Genomic DNA, 16,410 nt, shown 5'->3' with positions numbered 1-16,410 from the left:
CAGAGACCGGTAATATACCTTTTCAGCAGTGTTTCTTAACTCCCCACCTCCCCTGCCCTCTGCCCACCACTGCCTTTTTATTTCCGCAAAGAACCCCAAGATGGGTAAGGATGTAAGGGGATGACCACAGTTCCACCGTAGCATAGTAAAAATCCCTTTTTTAATAATTCACTACATCGATGCATAGAAGTAATACATGTTACTTGACAGGGAGTGGACATGTCTACAAGTCTACTGACAGTAATTACTCACACAGAATTGAAGAGGTAGGCACGTCCCTGACTTCCCTGAAAGGACTGCAAAGAAAGAAAGTTTAAGAAATTTGTTAGGTAAAACAGCCTCATGACTACACATAATGTGGCTGACCTCAAAAATAATCCAAGAAATGCAAATCAAATCCAGAACACTTTTTTGGGGGGGTTATCACTTTAGTATAAATTCAAAAGATTATAAGGAGTGCTGATTGGAACACAATTTGACAGTATCACAATGTAAAATGCACATATGATATGACTCATTACTAAGAATTTACTGTAAAGAACAAACCAGCTTGAGTGCATAAGGAAATGTGACAAGAATGTCACTGTAGCAATGTTCATAATAGCAAAACCCAAACAGGAGACTAATGGGGGGTATGGGAAGAAATATCAAATGTATATTATGGGCCATATTTAGTGGCAATAATCTGATCATGTTCTTTCATAATCTGTAACAAATATTCAACAACAATGTAAGGTATTGGTGGAGAAATGTTGTATGGGAATTCTGCACATTATGCATGATTGTTTTATAAGCTCACAACTTCTCTAAAAAAAATTAAAAAAAAAAAAAAGACTCATATCCATCAGCGAGTAAACAAGTACATCCATATATGGGATTCATGTAGACATTGAAGTGGATGGAGATCCTGCCCTAATCTAGATGGCAGATCCAGAGTCTCTAGGACAGGAGCTTTAAGCAACAAACAAGAACTAGGAGAGAGTTTTTTCTCACAGCTCCAGAAAATAAAGGGTTGCAGAAACAGGGCACTTGCAAAATCGAGAAAAGGCTATTTAAAAATGGGCCCTTGCTGGCCTTTCCCCTATCCCTCATAATAGAGCCAATCTGCACTACCTACCCGTGCGGATCCCTAGTCCTGGTTGTGGAAGGAATACAGTATCTATTGTGCACATACTAGAGTGCATGTATATCTGTGCCATTCTATCTGGGGATAGCCTGAGAGACTGTTACCAACCCAGAACTTGTCCTGTGCCCAGAGGCAGTTCACAGAGAGCTCAAAGAGAACAATCAAATCACAGCTGCCTGGGGAAAAGAACTCTAGCTGCAGGACATACAGTATAGTGCCTGGGACCATGAGGAAACACTATTTCCTAGGGGAATGAGGAAACTGTGTAGATGTAAATGAGGGAATTCCGAGGAACACCTGCATATGGTCAGGACAACAAACAGGTACCAAAAAACAAAAAAACAAAACTGAAGGATCCTACACTTTTGACTCAGGATGTTCCTTAAACTCAGGATGGTTAAGCTCTGCAAGACCACATGCACAGGCCAATCTGCAAAGACTGGGAAAGTTTTTTTTTTTCCCCCCAGCCCCCTCATTCTAGGAAGTAACTAGATACAAGCTTAAGGAACAGATAGCTCAGTGTTTACGTTTCAGAGATAACACATGAAAATATTAAAATCTAAGTTGCAACAAAAGAAAAACAAAATATAGTAAAAAATAAAAGAGAGACAATCCATACAAAGTAGAAGATTAATGCATTAGAAACCATCGATGAGGACCACCTGGAACATACCAGATGGAGATTAAAAAGTAAAATAAAATAAATCAGTCCTAAATATGCTCAAAGAGCTAAAGGTAATCATGGACAAAAAACTAAAGAATATCAGGAAACTGAGAGATGAAGACATAGAGAACATCAATAAAGAGTTACAAATCAAGAAGAGAAACCAAACAGAGCTGAAGACCACAGTAACATAAATGAAAAATGCCCTAAAGAGGTTCAACAGAAGATTGCAGATGGCAGAAGAAAGAATCAGTGAACTTGAAGATAGGACAACTGAAATCATCCAGTGTGACAACCAGAAAGAATGAAGTAAATAGAGCCTTAGGAACCTGGGTGATACAATGGAATGTACCAATTACACACATCATGGGAGTCCCAGAAAGAGAAGAGAAAAAGGGGCAGAGAGAATATTCAAAAGATTAATGGCTGAAAACTACCCACATTTAATGCCAAGACCTGACTACACTCATGAAAGGAGCTCAAGGAATGCCAAATAGGATAAGTCTAATTAGACAAACACCCCAACGTAGTAGAATCAAACTATCAAATGCCAAAGATAAAGAGAATTCTGAAAGCCACAAGTAAGAAGAAATACATCATATAGAAGGGAGCCTCAATAGGACTCAGTGCTGATTTCTCAAAGGAAACAATGGAGGCAAGATGGCAGTGGGATGACATATTTAAAGTGCTGAAAGGAAAAAAACATTGCTAACCAAGAACTCTATATCTGCCAAACTTTTTTTTAAACTTTATTTTGTACATTTAATAGTTGAAAATATAAACAAGTAAAAACTAAAAAAAAACAGTTGAAAACATACAGTTCTCTTTTTAATGTACTGGATACATGTAAATTTTATTTTGAATCATACAATATCAAACTGTTTTTCAAAAAGAAAACGAGCGAGAGATTAAGGGAGCCCAAGATTAAATTTATAAAAAGCTGAGGGAGTTTGTCATCAAAGGACCGGCCCTAGATTCAAAGGGAAACAACACTAGACAGCAGACTGGTGTAGCATAATGAAACTAAGATCTCCAGTAAGGGTAGCTACATAGGTAATTATGTCAGTAAGATTGCATTTTGGGAAAACGGACTTTGGCCCAGTGGTTAGGGCGTCCGTCTACCACATGGGAGGCCCGCAGTTCAAGCCCCGGGCCTCCTTGACCCGTGTGGAGCTGGCCCATGCGCAGTGCTGATGTGCGCAAGGAGTGCCGTGCCACACAGGGGTGTCCCCCGCGTAGGGGAGCCCCACGCACAAGGAGTGCTGCACCCATAAGGAGAGCCACCCAGCGCGAAGGAGGGAGCAGCCTGCCGAGGAATGGCGCCGCCCACACTTCCCATGCCGCTGACAACAGAAGCGGACAAAAGAAACAAGACACAGAAAACAGACAACTGGGGGAGGGGAGGGGAATTAAATAAAATAAAAATAAATCTTTAAAAAAAAATTGCATTTTATTTTTGGTACATTTTTTTGCTTCTTAAAGGATCTAAAATACAAATGCATAAACTAATGAAAAATCAAGTTTTGGACTCAATGTATAAATATGTAATTTGTGATGAGAACTATATAAAGGTGGGAGGAGGAAGGGGTATAGGAACATAGTTTGGTATGCTACTGAAGTAAGGTTGTTATCAAAGCATATGATTCTGCTAAAGATTTAGGCTATTTAAGCCCCATGACAATATCAGCAAAATATGCAAAGGAAATGAGAAGGAATCTAAAGGATTTGCTATAAAAAGATCAACTAAATATACAATAAAGTCACTAATGGAAGAATTGAGGGACCCGGAGTGTATGAAATGTACAAAACCTAAAGGGCAAACTGGTAGAAGAAGGACCTGCATTATCAGTAATTATATTTTAAAGGTGGATAATGGCAGAATAGGCAAAAGAGCATGACCCAAGTTCAATTCAAAGACACAAGAAGGTCAAAAATAAAAAGGTGGGAAAAAATTCCATGCAAATGATCAAAAGAGAGAATAGTTGGCTATACTAATGCCAGACAAATGGAATTTAAGTGAAGAAACAAAACAAAAAAAAGGTTAAGAGGGATAAAGAAGGACACTATGTAAAACATATATGCAGGAGCAGCCCCACTGTGACCACTGGCCTAGATAACACCCTGGGAGGAGCCTCAGCTACTGCAGGAGCCCCCATCACCATCCCCACAACCATCAGCACCAAGGCCAAGACCCAGCAGCTGCCCACTGCCCCTGCCCTCAGTGCTGCCAACACAAAGCCTGGCACCTCAGGCAGCAGCACAGAGAGTGGTGTCCTGGGTGGCTTCACATCAGGGACAAGAAGGTCATTGCAACAAAGGTTTTGGGAACAGTAAAATGGTTCAAACTAAGAAAAGGATTAAAGAAAGAAATGGTTTCATCAACAGGAATGACACCAAGGAAGATGTGTTTGTACATCAGACTGCCAGAAAAAATAAACCCAGGAAGTGCCTTCACAGCGTAAGAGATGGAGAGACTGTGGAATTTGATGTTGTTGAAGGAGAAAAGGGGCAGATGCAGCAAACATCACAGCTCCCGGTGGAATTCCAGTGCAAGGCAGTAAATACACAGCAGATCATCACTATTAGAGAAGCCATCCACATTGTAGGTCCTCCACACAATTACCAGCAAAACTGCCAGAATAGTGAGAGTGCTCCTGAAGGACAGGCCCAACAACATTAGCCCTACAGCAGGAGACAATTCCCTCCTTACTATATGCAGATACTCTACAGGCATTGGCCACAGTATTCCAACCCTTCTGTGCAAGAAGTGATGAAGGGTGCTGACAACCAGGAGATGCATGAGAATGAGGTAGACCAGTAAGACAGAAAAAATATCAGGGTCATAGGCCACAATTCCACAACAAAGGTTTTGGCCCTCCTCACCAAAGACAGCTTAGAAAGGACAGCAATGAATATGATAAAATCAAGGAGATGTGACCCAAGATCAGCAGCCACCACAAAGTTGATATGACCATAACTTCAATTATCAACAAAGATGCCCAGAAAACCCTAAACTACAAGATGGCAAAGGGACAAAAGCAGCCAATTCACCAGATGAGAATTCATCAACTCCCAAGGCTGAGCAGGGCTGGGCTGAGTAAATGCTGGCTTACCATCTCTACCATCATCCAGTTTAGTCATCCAGCAAGAAGAAATGAATATGAAATTCTAGCAATAAGAAAGAAAGTCACACTAACAGGTCTAGCAGGGCTCAAATAAATGATGGTACATTAGGACTGCTCCAAACCACTGAGTCAAAATTGCCCAGTAGGTAAAGACTTAGAAGGGCATTGCTTAATACTGTGATGTCTGAGATCTGCTCAAAAAAAAAACACTGACGATGGGAAAATGGGTGGCAGTATAAACATAACTGGTTACAAACTGGTCATTATTAAAGCTGAGGGATGGGTATGTGACATTCATCGTAAATGTCTATCTGAAAAGGAGGAAAGACAATTTATTCTTTGAGGTCAGCATCACTCTAACAAAGTCAAATAAAGATAACACACACAAAAAAATTACAGACCCCTGTGACAGTTTGAAGTTCTTTTTTGAATCCTGAAAGACTATTTTTAAAAAAGATTTATTTTTCCCTTCCACCCATTGTCTGCTCTCTCTGTCCATTTGCTCTGTGTTCTTCTGTGTCTGCTTGTCTTGTCTCTGTTTTTTTAAAAAAGATTTTTTATTTATTTCTCTCTCCTTTCCTGGCCCCCCCCCAATTGTCTGCTCTCTGTGTCCATTCACTACGTATTCTTCTGTGTCCACTTGTATTCTTTCAGTGGCACTTGGAATCTATGTCTCTTTTTGTTGCGTCATCTTGCTGTGTCAGCTCTCCGTGTGTGTCACATCACTCCTGGGCAGGCTGCACTTTTTCGCACTGGGAGGCTCTCCTTATGGGCGCACTCCTTGCACATGGGGCTTCCCTACGCGGGGGACACCCGAGTGGCAGGGCACTCCTTGCGTGCATCAGCACTGCACATGGGCCAGCTCATCACACGGGTCAAGAGGCCCTGGGTTTGAACCTTGGATCTCCCATGTGGTAGGCAGATGCTCTATCCATTGAGCCAAATCTGCTTCCCTGCTTGTCTTCTCTTTAGACAGCACTAGAAACTGATCCTGGGACCTTCCGGGGTGTGAGAAAGGTGCTGAAGCACATCAAAAGGATTCTATATCATGATTAAGTAGGAATTATTCCAGGAATGCAAGTGTGGTTCAACATTTTTTAAAAAAATCAATTAATTCATCCCATTAATAAAATGAAGGAAAAATCCCTCAAGATCAGCTTAATTGATTGAACAAAATCCAACACTGTTTCTTGATTAAAAACACTCGACCTAGGAATAGAAGGGACTTCCTCAATGTGATAAAGGGCATATATGAAAAACCCACAGCTCACATCATATTTAACTATGAAAGACTGAAAGCTTTCCAAGATTAGGAAAAAGACAAGGATGCCCACTGTCACCATTGCTATTAAACATTGTAACTGAGGTGCTAGCAAGAGCAATTTGGCAAGAAAAAGAAGATATAAGGCGTTGAAATTGGATAGGAAGAAGTAAAACTCTCTATTTACTGCTGACATGATTCCTATACACAGAAAGCCCAGAAAAATCTAAAAGAAATCTAGAGCTAATAAATCCAGCAGTAGCAGGATACAAGATCAGTATACAAAATCAGTTGTGATTTTATATATAGACAATGAACAATCTGAAAAGGAAATCAAGAAAATAATTCCATTTACAATAACTAAAAGAAATTTTCAGAAACATTTCACTGGGAAGGTAAATGACTTATGCACAGAAAATTATAGGCCATTACTGTAAGAAATTAAAAACCTAAATGAGGGAAGCAGACTTGGCCCAGTGGTTAGGGTGTCCGTCTACCACATGGGAGGTCCGTGGTTCAAACCCCAGGCCTCCTTGACCCGTGTGGAGCTGGCCCATGCACAGTGCTGATGCGCGCAAGGAGTGCCACGCCACACAGGGGTGTCCCCCACGTAGGGGAGCCCCATGCGCAAGGAGTGCGCCCCGTAAGGAGAGCCGCCCAGTGCGAAAGAAAGTGCAGCCTGCCCAGGAATGGTGCTGCACACACGGAGAGCTGACACAGCAAGATGATGCAGCAACAACAGAAACAGACAAAGAAGACGCAGCAAATAGACACAGAGAACAGACAACCAGGGTGGGGGGGGGAGGGGAGAGAAATAAATAAATAAATAAATCTTTTTTTAAAAAAACCTAAATGAGAAAGATAGTCTGTGCTCATAGATTAGAAGATTTATCATTAAGATATCCATACTACCCAAAGTGAAGTACAGATTTAACACAATCCCAATCAAAATTCTAACATCCTTCACAGAAATGATAAAATCATCAAATTCATATGGAAAAAGAAACCCTGAATAGCCAAAACCATCTTGAAAAGGAAAAAAAAACTGGAGAACTCCTCTTGTTTTCAAAATTTATAACAAAGCTATAATAATCAAAACAGTATTTGGGATGCAGATGTGGCTAAAGCAATTGGGGTCCTGCCTACCACACAGGAGGTCCCTGTTTCAGTTCCTGGTGCCTCCTAAAGAAGACATTGCTGCATCAGCTTGTGCAGCCGGTGGCAAGCTGATGCAGCAAAGTGATGCAACAGGAGACACGAGAAGAAAAACATAACGAGAGACACAACAAAGCAGGGAATGGAGGTGGCTCAGCGATTAGGTGCCTCTCTCCTACATCAGAGGTCCTGAAAAAAAACAAGACAGAGAGACACAGCAAATGCAAACAACAAGGGGGTCGGGAGAAATAATAAATAAAATCTTTAAAAAACACAGCACAACTTGGCCAATGAAATACAATTTAAACTCCAGTAAGCCAAGTCTACTCAGTGGGGAAAGAACAGTCTCTTCAATTAATGGTACCAGAAAAAGAGGACATTCACATGCAAAAGAATGAAAGTGGACCATACACAAAAGTTAATTCAAAATACATCGGTAACCTAAAGTAAGATTATAGCTATTGTATTAGTCAGCCAAAGGGGTGCTGATGCAAAGTACCAGAAATCTATTGGCTTTTCAAAAGGATATTTATTTGGCATAGAAGCTCACAGTCACAAGGCCCTAAAGAGTCTAACTCAAGGTACCATAGAGGTACTTCCTCACCCAAAGTCTGTTGCCACTTGTTGAAGCAAGATGGCAGGTGATGTCTGCAATGGTTCAGCCTTCTTTCCTCTTAAGGCTCTGTGATCCCAGCTTTTTCTGATCTCAGTTGTAGGCTGGTAAAGGGCTAGTCTCTTCCTCTGCGGCTCATTTCTTTCTGGCCTCAGCTACTCTGTTCTCCTCACAAGGTCAGCTATAAACTATCAGGTTCATCTCTCTTCCCTGGGACCACAGGATCCTCTGTGTATCTTCTCTGTGTGTCTACTCCTCTGTGAGAGTCTGTTTTATCAGCACACTAAGGGGCCTGGTACTCAATGCTGAGTCACACCCTAATGATGTGGTTGAATCAAAGACCTAATCTTAACATAATCTGACGTTTTACCTGAATCTAATACAATCAAAGGGTTATCATGCCCAGAGGGACAGACCAGTTTACAAACATAATCTTTGTCTCTTTTCAGAATTCTTAATATCAAACTGCTACAGTTATAAAACTTTTGAAACAAAACAGCATTTTGCCTAATACATGGTCTGCAGGACCACATATTGAGCAATGAATTATTAGACTACATCAAAAGCATGAGCAACAAAGAAAAACAGATAAACTGGATTTCATCAATATTAAAAACTTTTGTGTAAATGACGTTATCCAGAACAGACAACCAATAGAATGGGAGAAAACATTTGGAAACCATATATTTGATAAGGGTTGATGATCCAGAATACATAACTCAACAAAAAGACAAAACAAAAAAGATAGGCAAAGAAGCAAATGAAATATCCTGACAAGATACGGTATTTAAGACAACTAATCAGGGAAATGGACTTGGCCCAGTGGTTAGGGCGTCTGTCTACCACATGGGAGGTCCGTGGTTCAAACCCCGGGCCTCCTTGACCCATATGGAGCTGGCCCATGCGCAGTGCTGATGCGCGCAAGGAGTGCCGCGCCACGCGGGGGTGTCCCCCACGCAGGGGAGCCCCACGTGCAAGGAGTGCGCCCCGTAAGGAGAGCCACCCAGCGCAAAAGAAAGTGCAGCCTGCCCAGGAATGGCGCCACCCACACTTCCCGTGCCGCTGATGACAAAAGAAGCGGACAAAGAAACAAGAAGCAGCAAATAGACACAGAGAACAGACAACAGAGGGGAGGGGAGGAATTAAATAAATAAATCTTAAAAAAAAAAATTAAGACAACTAATCAATGATTATCACTTAAACTTCCTAAATCAATTCAAAGAGTAGAAGGAAAATATGACTAAAGAGATAAAGCATATTAAGAAGACAGGGTGAGCATAAAGAACAATTTGAAAGCCTGCAAAGTAATAGAGCTTATGGGAATGAAAGGCAAAATGGGTGAGATTAAATATGCATTAGAAGCACGTAATAGCAGATGTGAATTGACTAAGGACAGAGTTAGTGATATTGAGGACAGAACATATGAACCTGAAATGACAGTAGAAAAGAAAGGAGAAAATGGAACAGGGTCTCAGTGAACTGAATGAAAATGTGAAACTCACAAACACATGCATTACCAGTGGGACATTACCAGTGTCCCACAAGTAGAAGAGAACAGAAAAGGGGCAGAAATATTTGAGGAAATATTGACCAGAAACTTCCCAGCCCTTATGAAAGACATAGGTATCAATATCTAAGAAGGATAATGTATCCCAAACAGAATAAATCCAAATAGACCTACTCTGAGACACCTACTATTCAGAATGTCGAATGTCAGAGATAGAATTCTGAAAGCAACAAGAAAAAAGCAAAGCATCACATACAAGGCAACCTCACAAAATTAAGTGCCAGCCATTCATCAGAAACCACAGAAGTGAGAAGGAGGTGATATGGTGTATTTAAGGCACTGAAAGAGAAAAACTGCCAGCCAAGAAATCTATGTCTGACAAAATTGTCCTTCAAAAATGAGGGTGAGGGGAAGCGGACTTGGCCCAGTGGTTTGGGCGTCCATCTACCACATGGGAGGTCCGCGGTACAAACCCCGGGCCTCCTTGACCCATGTGGAGCTGGCCCATGCACAGTGCTGATGCGCGCAAGGATTGCCATGCCATGCAGGGGTGTCCCCCGCATAGGGGAGCCCCATGCGCAAGGAGTGTGCTCCGTAAGGAGAGCTGCCCAGTGCAAAAGAAAGCGCAGCCTGCCCAAGAATGGTGCCGCACACACAGAACGCTGACACAAAAAGATGACGCAACAAAAAACGAAACAGATTCCTGTGCCGCTGACACAACAGAAGCAGACAAAGAAGAAGATGCAGCAAATAGACACAGAACAGACAACTGGGGCAGGGTGGGGGAAGGGGAGATAAATAAATTAATAAATAAATCTTTAAAAAACAACATAAAAATGAGGGTGAGTTTTAAAGAGCCTTTAAAGACAGACAAAAACTGAGAGAGTTTGTTACCAAAAGACCAGAACTACAAGAGATACTAAAGGGAGTGCTGCAGGCTTAAAGGAAAACACAAAGGTGACAGACTTAGAAAAGAGTGTAGAAATGAAGATTATTAGGATGGATAATTTAGAAGGTAAAAAGACAAATAATAGTAAGATATGACAATGGAAAGCCAAAGGATAAAATGAACTAATGCCTTTACAGCAATGACACTGGATGTTAATGGCTTAAACTCCCCAATCAAAAAACATAGGATGATAGAATGGATAAAAAAATATGAGCTATCTCTATGCCATATACAAGAGACTTACCTCAGATGTAAGGACATAAACAGGTTGAAAGTGAAAGTTGGAAAAAGATATTCCAAGCAAATTTCAATCAAAAAAGATCTGGAGTATGATACTAATATCAGACAGCATGGATTTTAAATGCAAAACCGTTATAAAGAATGAATAAGTCATTATATATTAATAAAAGGGGCAATTCACCAAGGAGAAATAACTGTAATAAATATGCACCTAGCCTGGGTGCCCCAAAATGCACGAGACACGTACTGGCAAAACTGAAGGGAGAAATAGATGTCTCTACAATAATATTTGGAGACTTCATTATACTACTCTAAGCATTGGATAGAATATTTGGACAAGGGATAATAAAAGAAACAGAATTGAATAATATGATAACTGAACTCAGGCATTTATAGTGCATTTCACCCTAAAACACAGACTATACATTCTTTTCAAGTGCTCATGGATCCTTCTTCGGGACAGACAATATGTTGGGTCACAAGACAGGTCACAATTTAAAAAGATTTAAATTATACAAAACACTTTCTCTGATCACAATGGAATGAAGCTGGAAATCAGTAACAGATGGAAAAAGGGAAAATTCATAAACATATGGAAATTAGAAAACATACTTTACAAAAAAAAAAAACACCTCTTAAATAACCAGTTGGTCAAAGAAGAAATTGCAAGATAATTCAGTAAATATTTTGAGACAAATGAAAATGAGAACACAACATATCAAAACTTGTGGGACACTGCAAAGCAATACTGAGAGGGAAATTTATATCCCTCAAAAAAAAGAAGAGCTAAAATCAAAGACCTAACTGAACACGTAAAGGAACTAGAAAAACAGCAGCAAACTATTCCCAAACCAAGCCAAAGGAAAGAAATAATAAAGATCGGAGCAGAAATAAATGAAACTGAGAACAAAAAAAAAAAAAAGAGAGAGAATCAACAAAAACCCAAAGTTGGTTCTTTGAGAAGATCAACAAAATCAACAAACCCTTAGCTAGACTGACACACACAGAGAGAAGATGCAAATAAATAAAATCAGAAATGAGAGGGTGGACAGTACCACAGAAATAAGATAGATCATAAGAGTATGCTATGAACAACTGTATGCCAATAAACTAGATAACGTAGATGAAATGGACAAATTCCTAGAAATACATCAACAACCTACACTGAGCCTAGAAGAATGAGAAGACCTCAAAAAACCAATCACAAGTAAAGAGATTGAAATAGTCATAAAAAACATCTCAAAGATGAAAAGCCCAGAACCAGATGGCTTCCTAGGTGAATTCTACCAATCAAAGACCATTTAATACCAATCTTGCTCAAGCTCTTCCAAAAAAGTTGAATAGAAAAGAATGCTACCAACTCATTCTATGAGGTCAAACATCACCCTCATAACAAAACCAGATAATGGCACTGTGAAAAAAGAAAATTATAGACTGTGGCAGTTTGATACAGTTATAAATTTCAAAAAATAGATATTGGATTATGTTTCTAAACTGGTCTGTACCTGGGCATGATTAAGTTATGATTAGGGCATTGATTGGGCCATGCCCCTTGGTGGGTGGGGACTCACAGATTAAAGGCATGGCAAAGGACAGAGTTAGAACTTTTTGATGCTGGGCTTTTTTTGATGTTGGAGTTTGATGCTGAAGTCTTAAGCTGGAGCCCTGGGAAGCAAGCACACAGAGGAAAGAGAAGCAAGCCCTGAGAAGAGAGGAACCCTGAGCCTAGATAGAAGCAAGCCCTGGGAAGAGAGGAACCCAGGAAGCCTGAACCCTGGCAGACATCTGCAGCCACCTTGCTTCAACACATGGAAATAGACTTTGGTGAAGGAAGTAACCTATGCTTTGTGGCCTGGTATCTGTAAGCTCCTACCCCAAATAAATACCCTTCATGAAACCCAACAGGCTTCTGGTATTTTGCATCAGTACCCCTTTGCCTGACTAATACATAGAATAATATCTCTAATGATTATAGATGTAAAAATCCTCCACAAAATACTTACTAACAGCATCCAAAATCACATTAAAAGAATTATACACCATGATCAAGTGGGTTTTATCCCAGGTATGCAAGGGATTTTCAACACAAGAAAATCAATTAATGTAATAAACCGCCTTAAGAAATTGAAGGAAAAAAACTACCTGATCCTCCTGACTGATGCAGAAAAGGCATTTGACAAAATACAGAATCCTTTCTTGATAAAAACACTCCAAAAGACAGGAATAGAAGGAAGTTTTCTCAACATGGTAAAGAGCATATAGGAAAAACTCACATCCCCAGTCCTCCTTTAAAAAAATTAAAAAGGGGGTGGGGAGCAGATATAGCTCTGTAGCTCAGTGGTTGAGCAGCTGCTTCCCATGTATGATGTTCTGGGTTCAATCCCCTGTACCTCCTAAAAAAACAAAAACAAACAAAAAACCCATAGCTAGCATTGTACTCAATGGTGAAAGACTGAAACCTTTCCTGCTGAGATCAGGAAGAAGACAAGGTTGTCAACACTGTTATTTAATATTGTGCTAGAAGTTCTAACTAGACCCATTAGGCTAGATAAAGAAATAAAAGGCACTCAAATAGGAAAGGAAGAAGTAAAACTTTCACTATTCATGGATGATATGATTCTTTATCTAGGAAATCCTGAAAAATCCACAACAAAGCTACTAGAACTAATAGATGAGTTAAGCAAAGTTACAGGATACCAGATTAATATGGGGGTACTTTGGGAAGACGGTGGACTAGAAAGACAAGGGACTCTCTTCTCCAGAAAAATAGCTAGAAGTTAGGCTAAAATAGGCTAGAATAGGAAGATCTTCTAGGGTTTAGGCCACCAGGCGAACGCTGAACACCACCCAGAGGAGAGAAGAACAAAGGGAAAGAGCGACGACAGAACTGTGAGTTGAAACCAGCAGCTGCTGCTGCCAGCATCATCCCCGATAACAAAGATACTTTAGAACTCTGGGGCTTCTTGGCCTGCAAATACAGACAAAAGGAGTTCCAGGGATCTACCACCCCAGGAAAGGGGAGAGAGAGAGACACAATCTAAGGCTGATTCTCCTCCCCACAAATTTTGTCTGCTATGTCCCAGGAGCCCTTACAGGCTGCGTGGGTCTGTGCCATTGTTTGCCTTTGGAGTTAGCAAGAGGATAAAGATAATCAACCCTCCCAATCTCCTCCTCTACTAACAGGGACTGAATGTTGAAGACCCAGAGGGGAGTGGAAATATTTCTGACCCAAGAAAAGGGAGGGGGCTGCCAGAGAAGGCTGGAGAACTGTCTCAGAGAAAGTTTGAAGTATAAGGCTCTTAGCCTCCAGACAGGAAGCTCTGTCACAATGATCCCATCTGTATTGGAATGAATACACTCCAACCAGGCACTGAACTGAGAACTGCCAAAGAGAGCCATGTGCTGGCAGACCAAGGAAGTGTACTCAAAAAAATTAAAAATAAGTAGGAAAGGCTTTTTCTGCCTCTATAGCCTCCCTCCCCAAGGCCCTATGAAGTGACTCTACAACCAATTACTGGGTCCAGTGCCCAGTTTTTGAGCAACCAGCAGAACAGTTCTAACAATCCAGGTCAAGCCAAGAATCAAAGAGCAGTGGTAACACACAGTCTCCTGCCACTAAATCCCTACAAAAGAGAAAGAAATTGAGCATCTGAGTAAACTACATCCTAATCAGATGCCTAGATGTCAGCAAAAACTCATGAGCCATACTAAGAAAAGAGAAGACATGGCCCAAGAAAAAGAACATACCAAATTCCCAGAAGAGATGCAGAATTTGAGAGAACTAATCAGTGAGATGTGCATAAATTTCTAAAATCAAATTAATAAGTTGAAAGACAATATGGTTAAAGAGATAAATGGCATCAAGAAGACATTGAGTGAGTGAAAAAAAAAATTGAAATCCTGAACAGAAAAGTAACAGAGTTTGTGGGAATGAAAGACACAAAAGGTGAGACCAAAACCACATTTGAGGCATATAAGAGCAGACTCAAAATGAGAGAATAAGTAATAAGTAAGTGATACCAAAGACAGAACAGCTAAAATTGGAGAAAGAAAAGAACAGAGAGAGAAAACAATGGGGAAAAATGAGCAGGGGCTCACAGAGTTGAATGACAAAGAGAAAAACTGTCAGCCAAGAATTCTTTATCCAGCAAAACTGTCCTTCAAATATGAAGGTGAATATAAAATATTCACAAAAAAACAGAAACTAAGAGAGTTCGCAATAAAGAATTCACCTTTGCAGGAAATATTAAAGGAAGCCATAGAAACTGTAAGAAAAAGGCAGGAGAGACAAGCTTGGAGGAGAGTATAAAAGAAATAATAGCAGAAGGACAACCAAAAGCATAAAAAGACAGACAAAAATAAGATATGACATCTGAAAAACAAAGAATAAAGTGGAGGAAATAAACTGCATTTACAACAGTAATATCATTTAATGTGAATGGATGAAACTCTCCAATCAAAACATACAGGCTGACAGAATGGATAAAAAAAACCAGGAGCCATCCATATGCTGTTTACAAGAAACTCACCTTAGACCCAGGGACACAGACTGCTGAAAATGAAAGGTTGGAAAAAGATATTCCATGCAAACAGTAATCAGAAAAGAGCAAGGGTAGCTATACCACTATCAGACAAAACAGACTTTAAATGCAAAAAAGTTATAAGAGATACAGAAGGCCATTCTGTATTAATAAAAGAGACAATCCACCAGGAAGAGATAACAGTCATAAATATCTATGTATCTAACCAGGGTACCCAAAAATACATGAGACAAACTCTGGGAAAACAGAAGAGAGAAACAGACATCTCTACAATAATTGTTCCAGACTTCAACACCCCACTCACATTGTAAGACAGAACTAGACAGAAGATCAACAAGGAAACAGAGAGTTTGAACAATATGGTAAACAAGTTAGACCTAACAGACATATACAGAACACTGCATTCAAACTCAGCAAGTTACATGTTCTTCTCAAGTGCCCATGGATCTCTCTCCAGGATAGACCACATGTTAGGTCACAATGCATCCCTCAATAAATATAGAAAGATAGAAATTATACAAAGCACCTTCTGTGATAATAGAATGAAACTGGAAATCGATAATAGACTGGAAAAAACTAAATTTACAAATACGTGGAGGCAGAAAAATACACTCCTAAACAATCAGTGAGTCAAAGAAGAAATTACAAGTGAAATCAGTAAATATATTGAGACAAATGAAAATGAGAACACAACATATCAAAAAACTTATGGGATACAGCAAAGGCAGTCTTGAGAGGGAAAGTTATAGCCCTAAATGCCTATGTTAGAAAAGAAGAAAGAGCAAAACTCAAAGATTTAACTGAACAACTAGAGACACTAGAAAAATAACATCAAACAATTCCAAAGCTAGCAGACAGAAAGAAATAATAAAGATTAGAGCAGAAATAAATGAAATTGAGAACAAATAAATAGAGAAAATCAATAAAACCAAAAGCTGGTTCTTTGAGAAGACCAATAAAATTGGCAAACCCCGAGCTAGACTAACAAAGGAAAAAAAGGCAGAAAATGCAAATAAATACAATCTGAAATGAAAGGGGGGAAGTTACAACTGACCCCACAGAAATAAAAAGAGTCAGAAGAGGGTATTAAGAGAAACTGTATGCTAACAAATTAGACAACCTAGATGAAACGGACAAATTCCTAGAAATGCACAACCAACCTACACTGATGCTACAAGAAATACAAGAACTGAACAAACCAAACACATATAAGGAGACTGAATCCATCA

The 16,410-nt window shown here is 39.9% G+C and overlaps 1 protein-coding gene and 1 pseudogene across 2 annotated transcripts in view; one reads left to right on the top strand and one right to left on the bottom strand.

The window, feature by feature from the left end:
* The window catches only part of YPEL1 (yippee like 1), a 44,907-nt gene that overhangs the window by 5,043 nt on the left and 23,454 nt on the right, over positions 1-16,410 (bottom strand). For both annotated transcript variants that reach the window (XM_058281753.2, XM_058281754.2), the window contains exon 3: positions 253-296. In XM_058281753.2, coding sequence (XP_058137736.1) covers positions 253-296 — 44 coding nt within the window. The remainder of the gene's footprint in view (positions 1-252; positions 297-16,410) is intronic.
* On the top strand, positions 1,868-4,891 carry LOC139437024 (Y-box-binding protein 1 pseudogene; annotated as a pseudogene).

Source organism: Dasypus novemcinctus, chromosome 19 (genome assembly GCF_030445035.2).
Source record: "Dasypus novemcinctus isolate mDasNov1 chromosome 19, mDasNov1.1.hap2, whole genome shotgun sequence".
Classification (NCBI taxonomy): Eukaryota; Metazoa; Chordata; class Mammalia; order Cingulata; family Dasypodidae; genus Dasypus; species Dasypus novemcinctus.
This window is presented reverse-complemented; position numbering and strand designations above follow the sequence as displayed.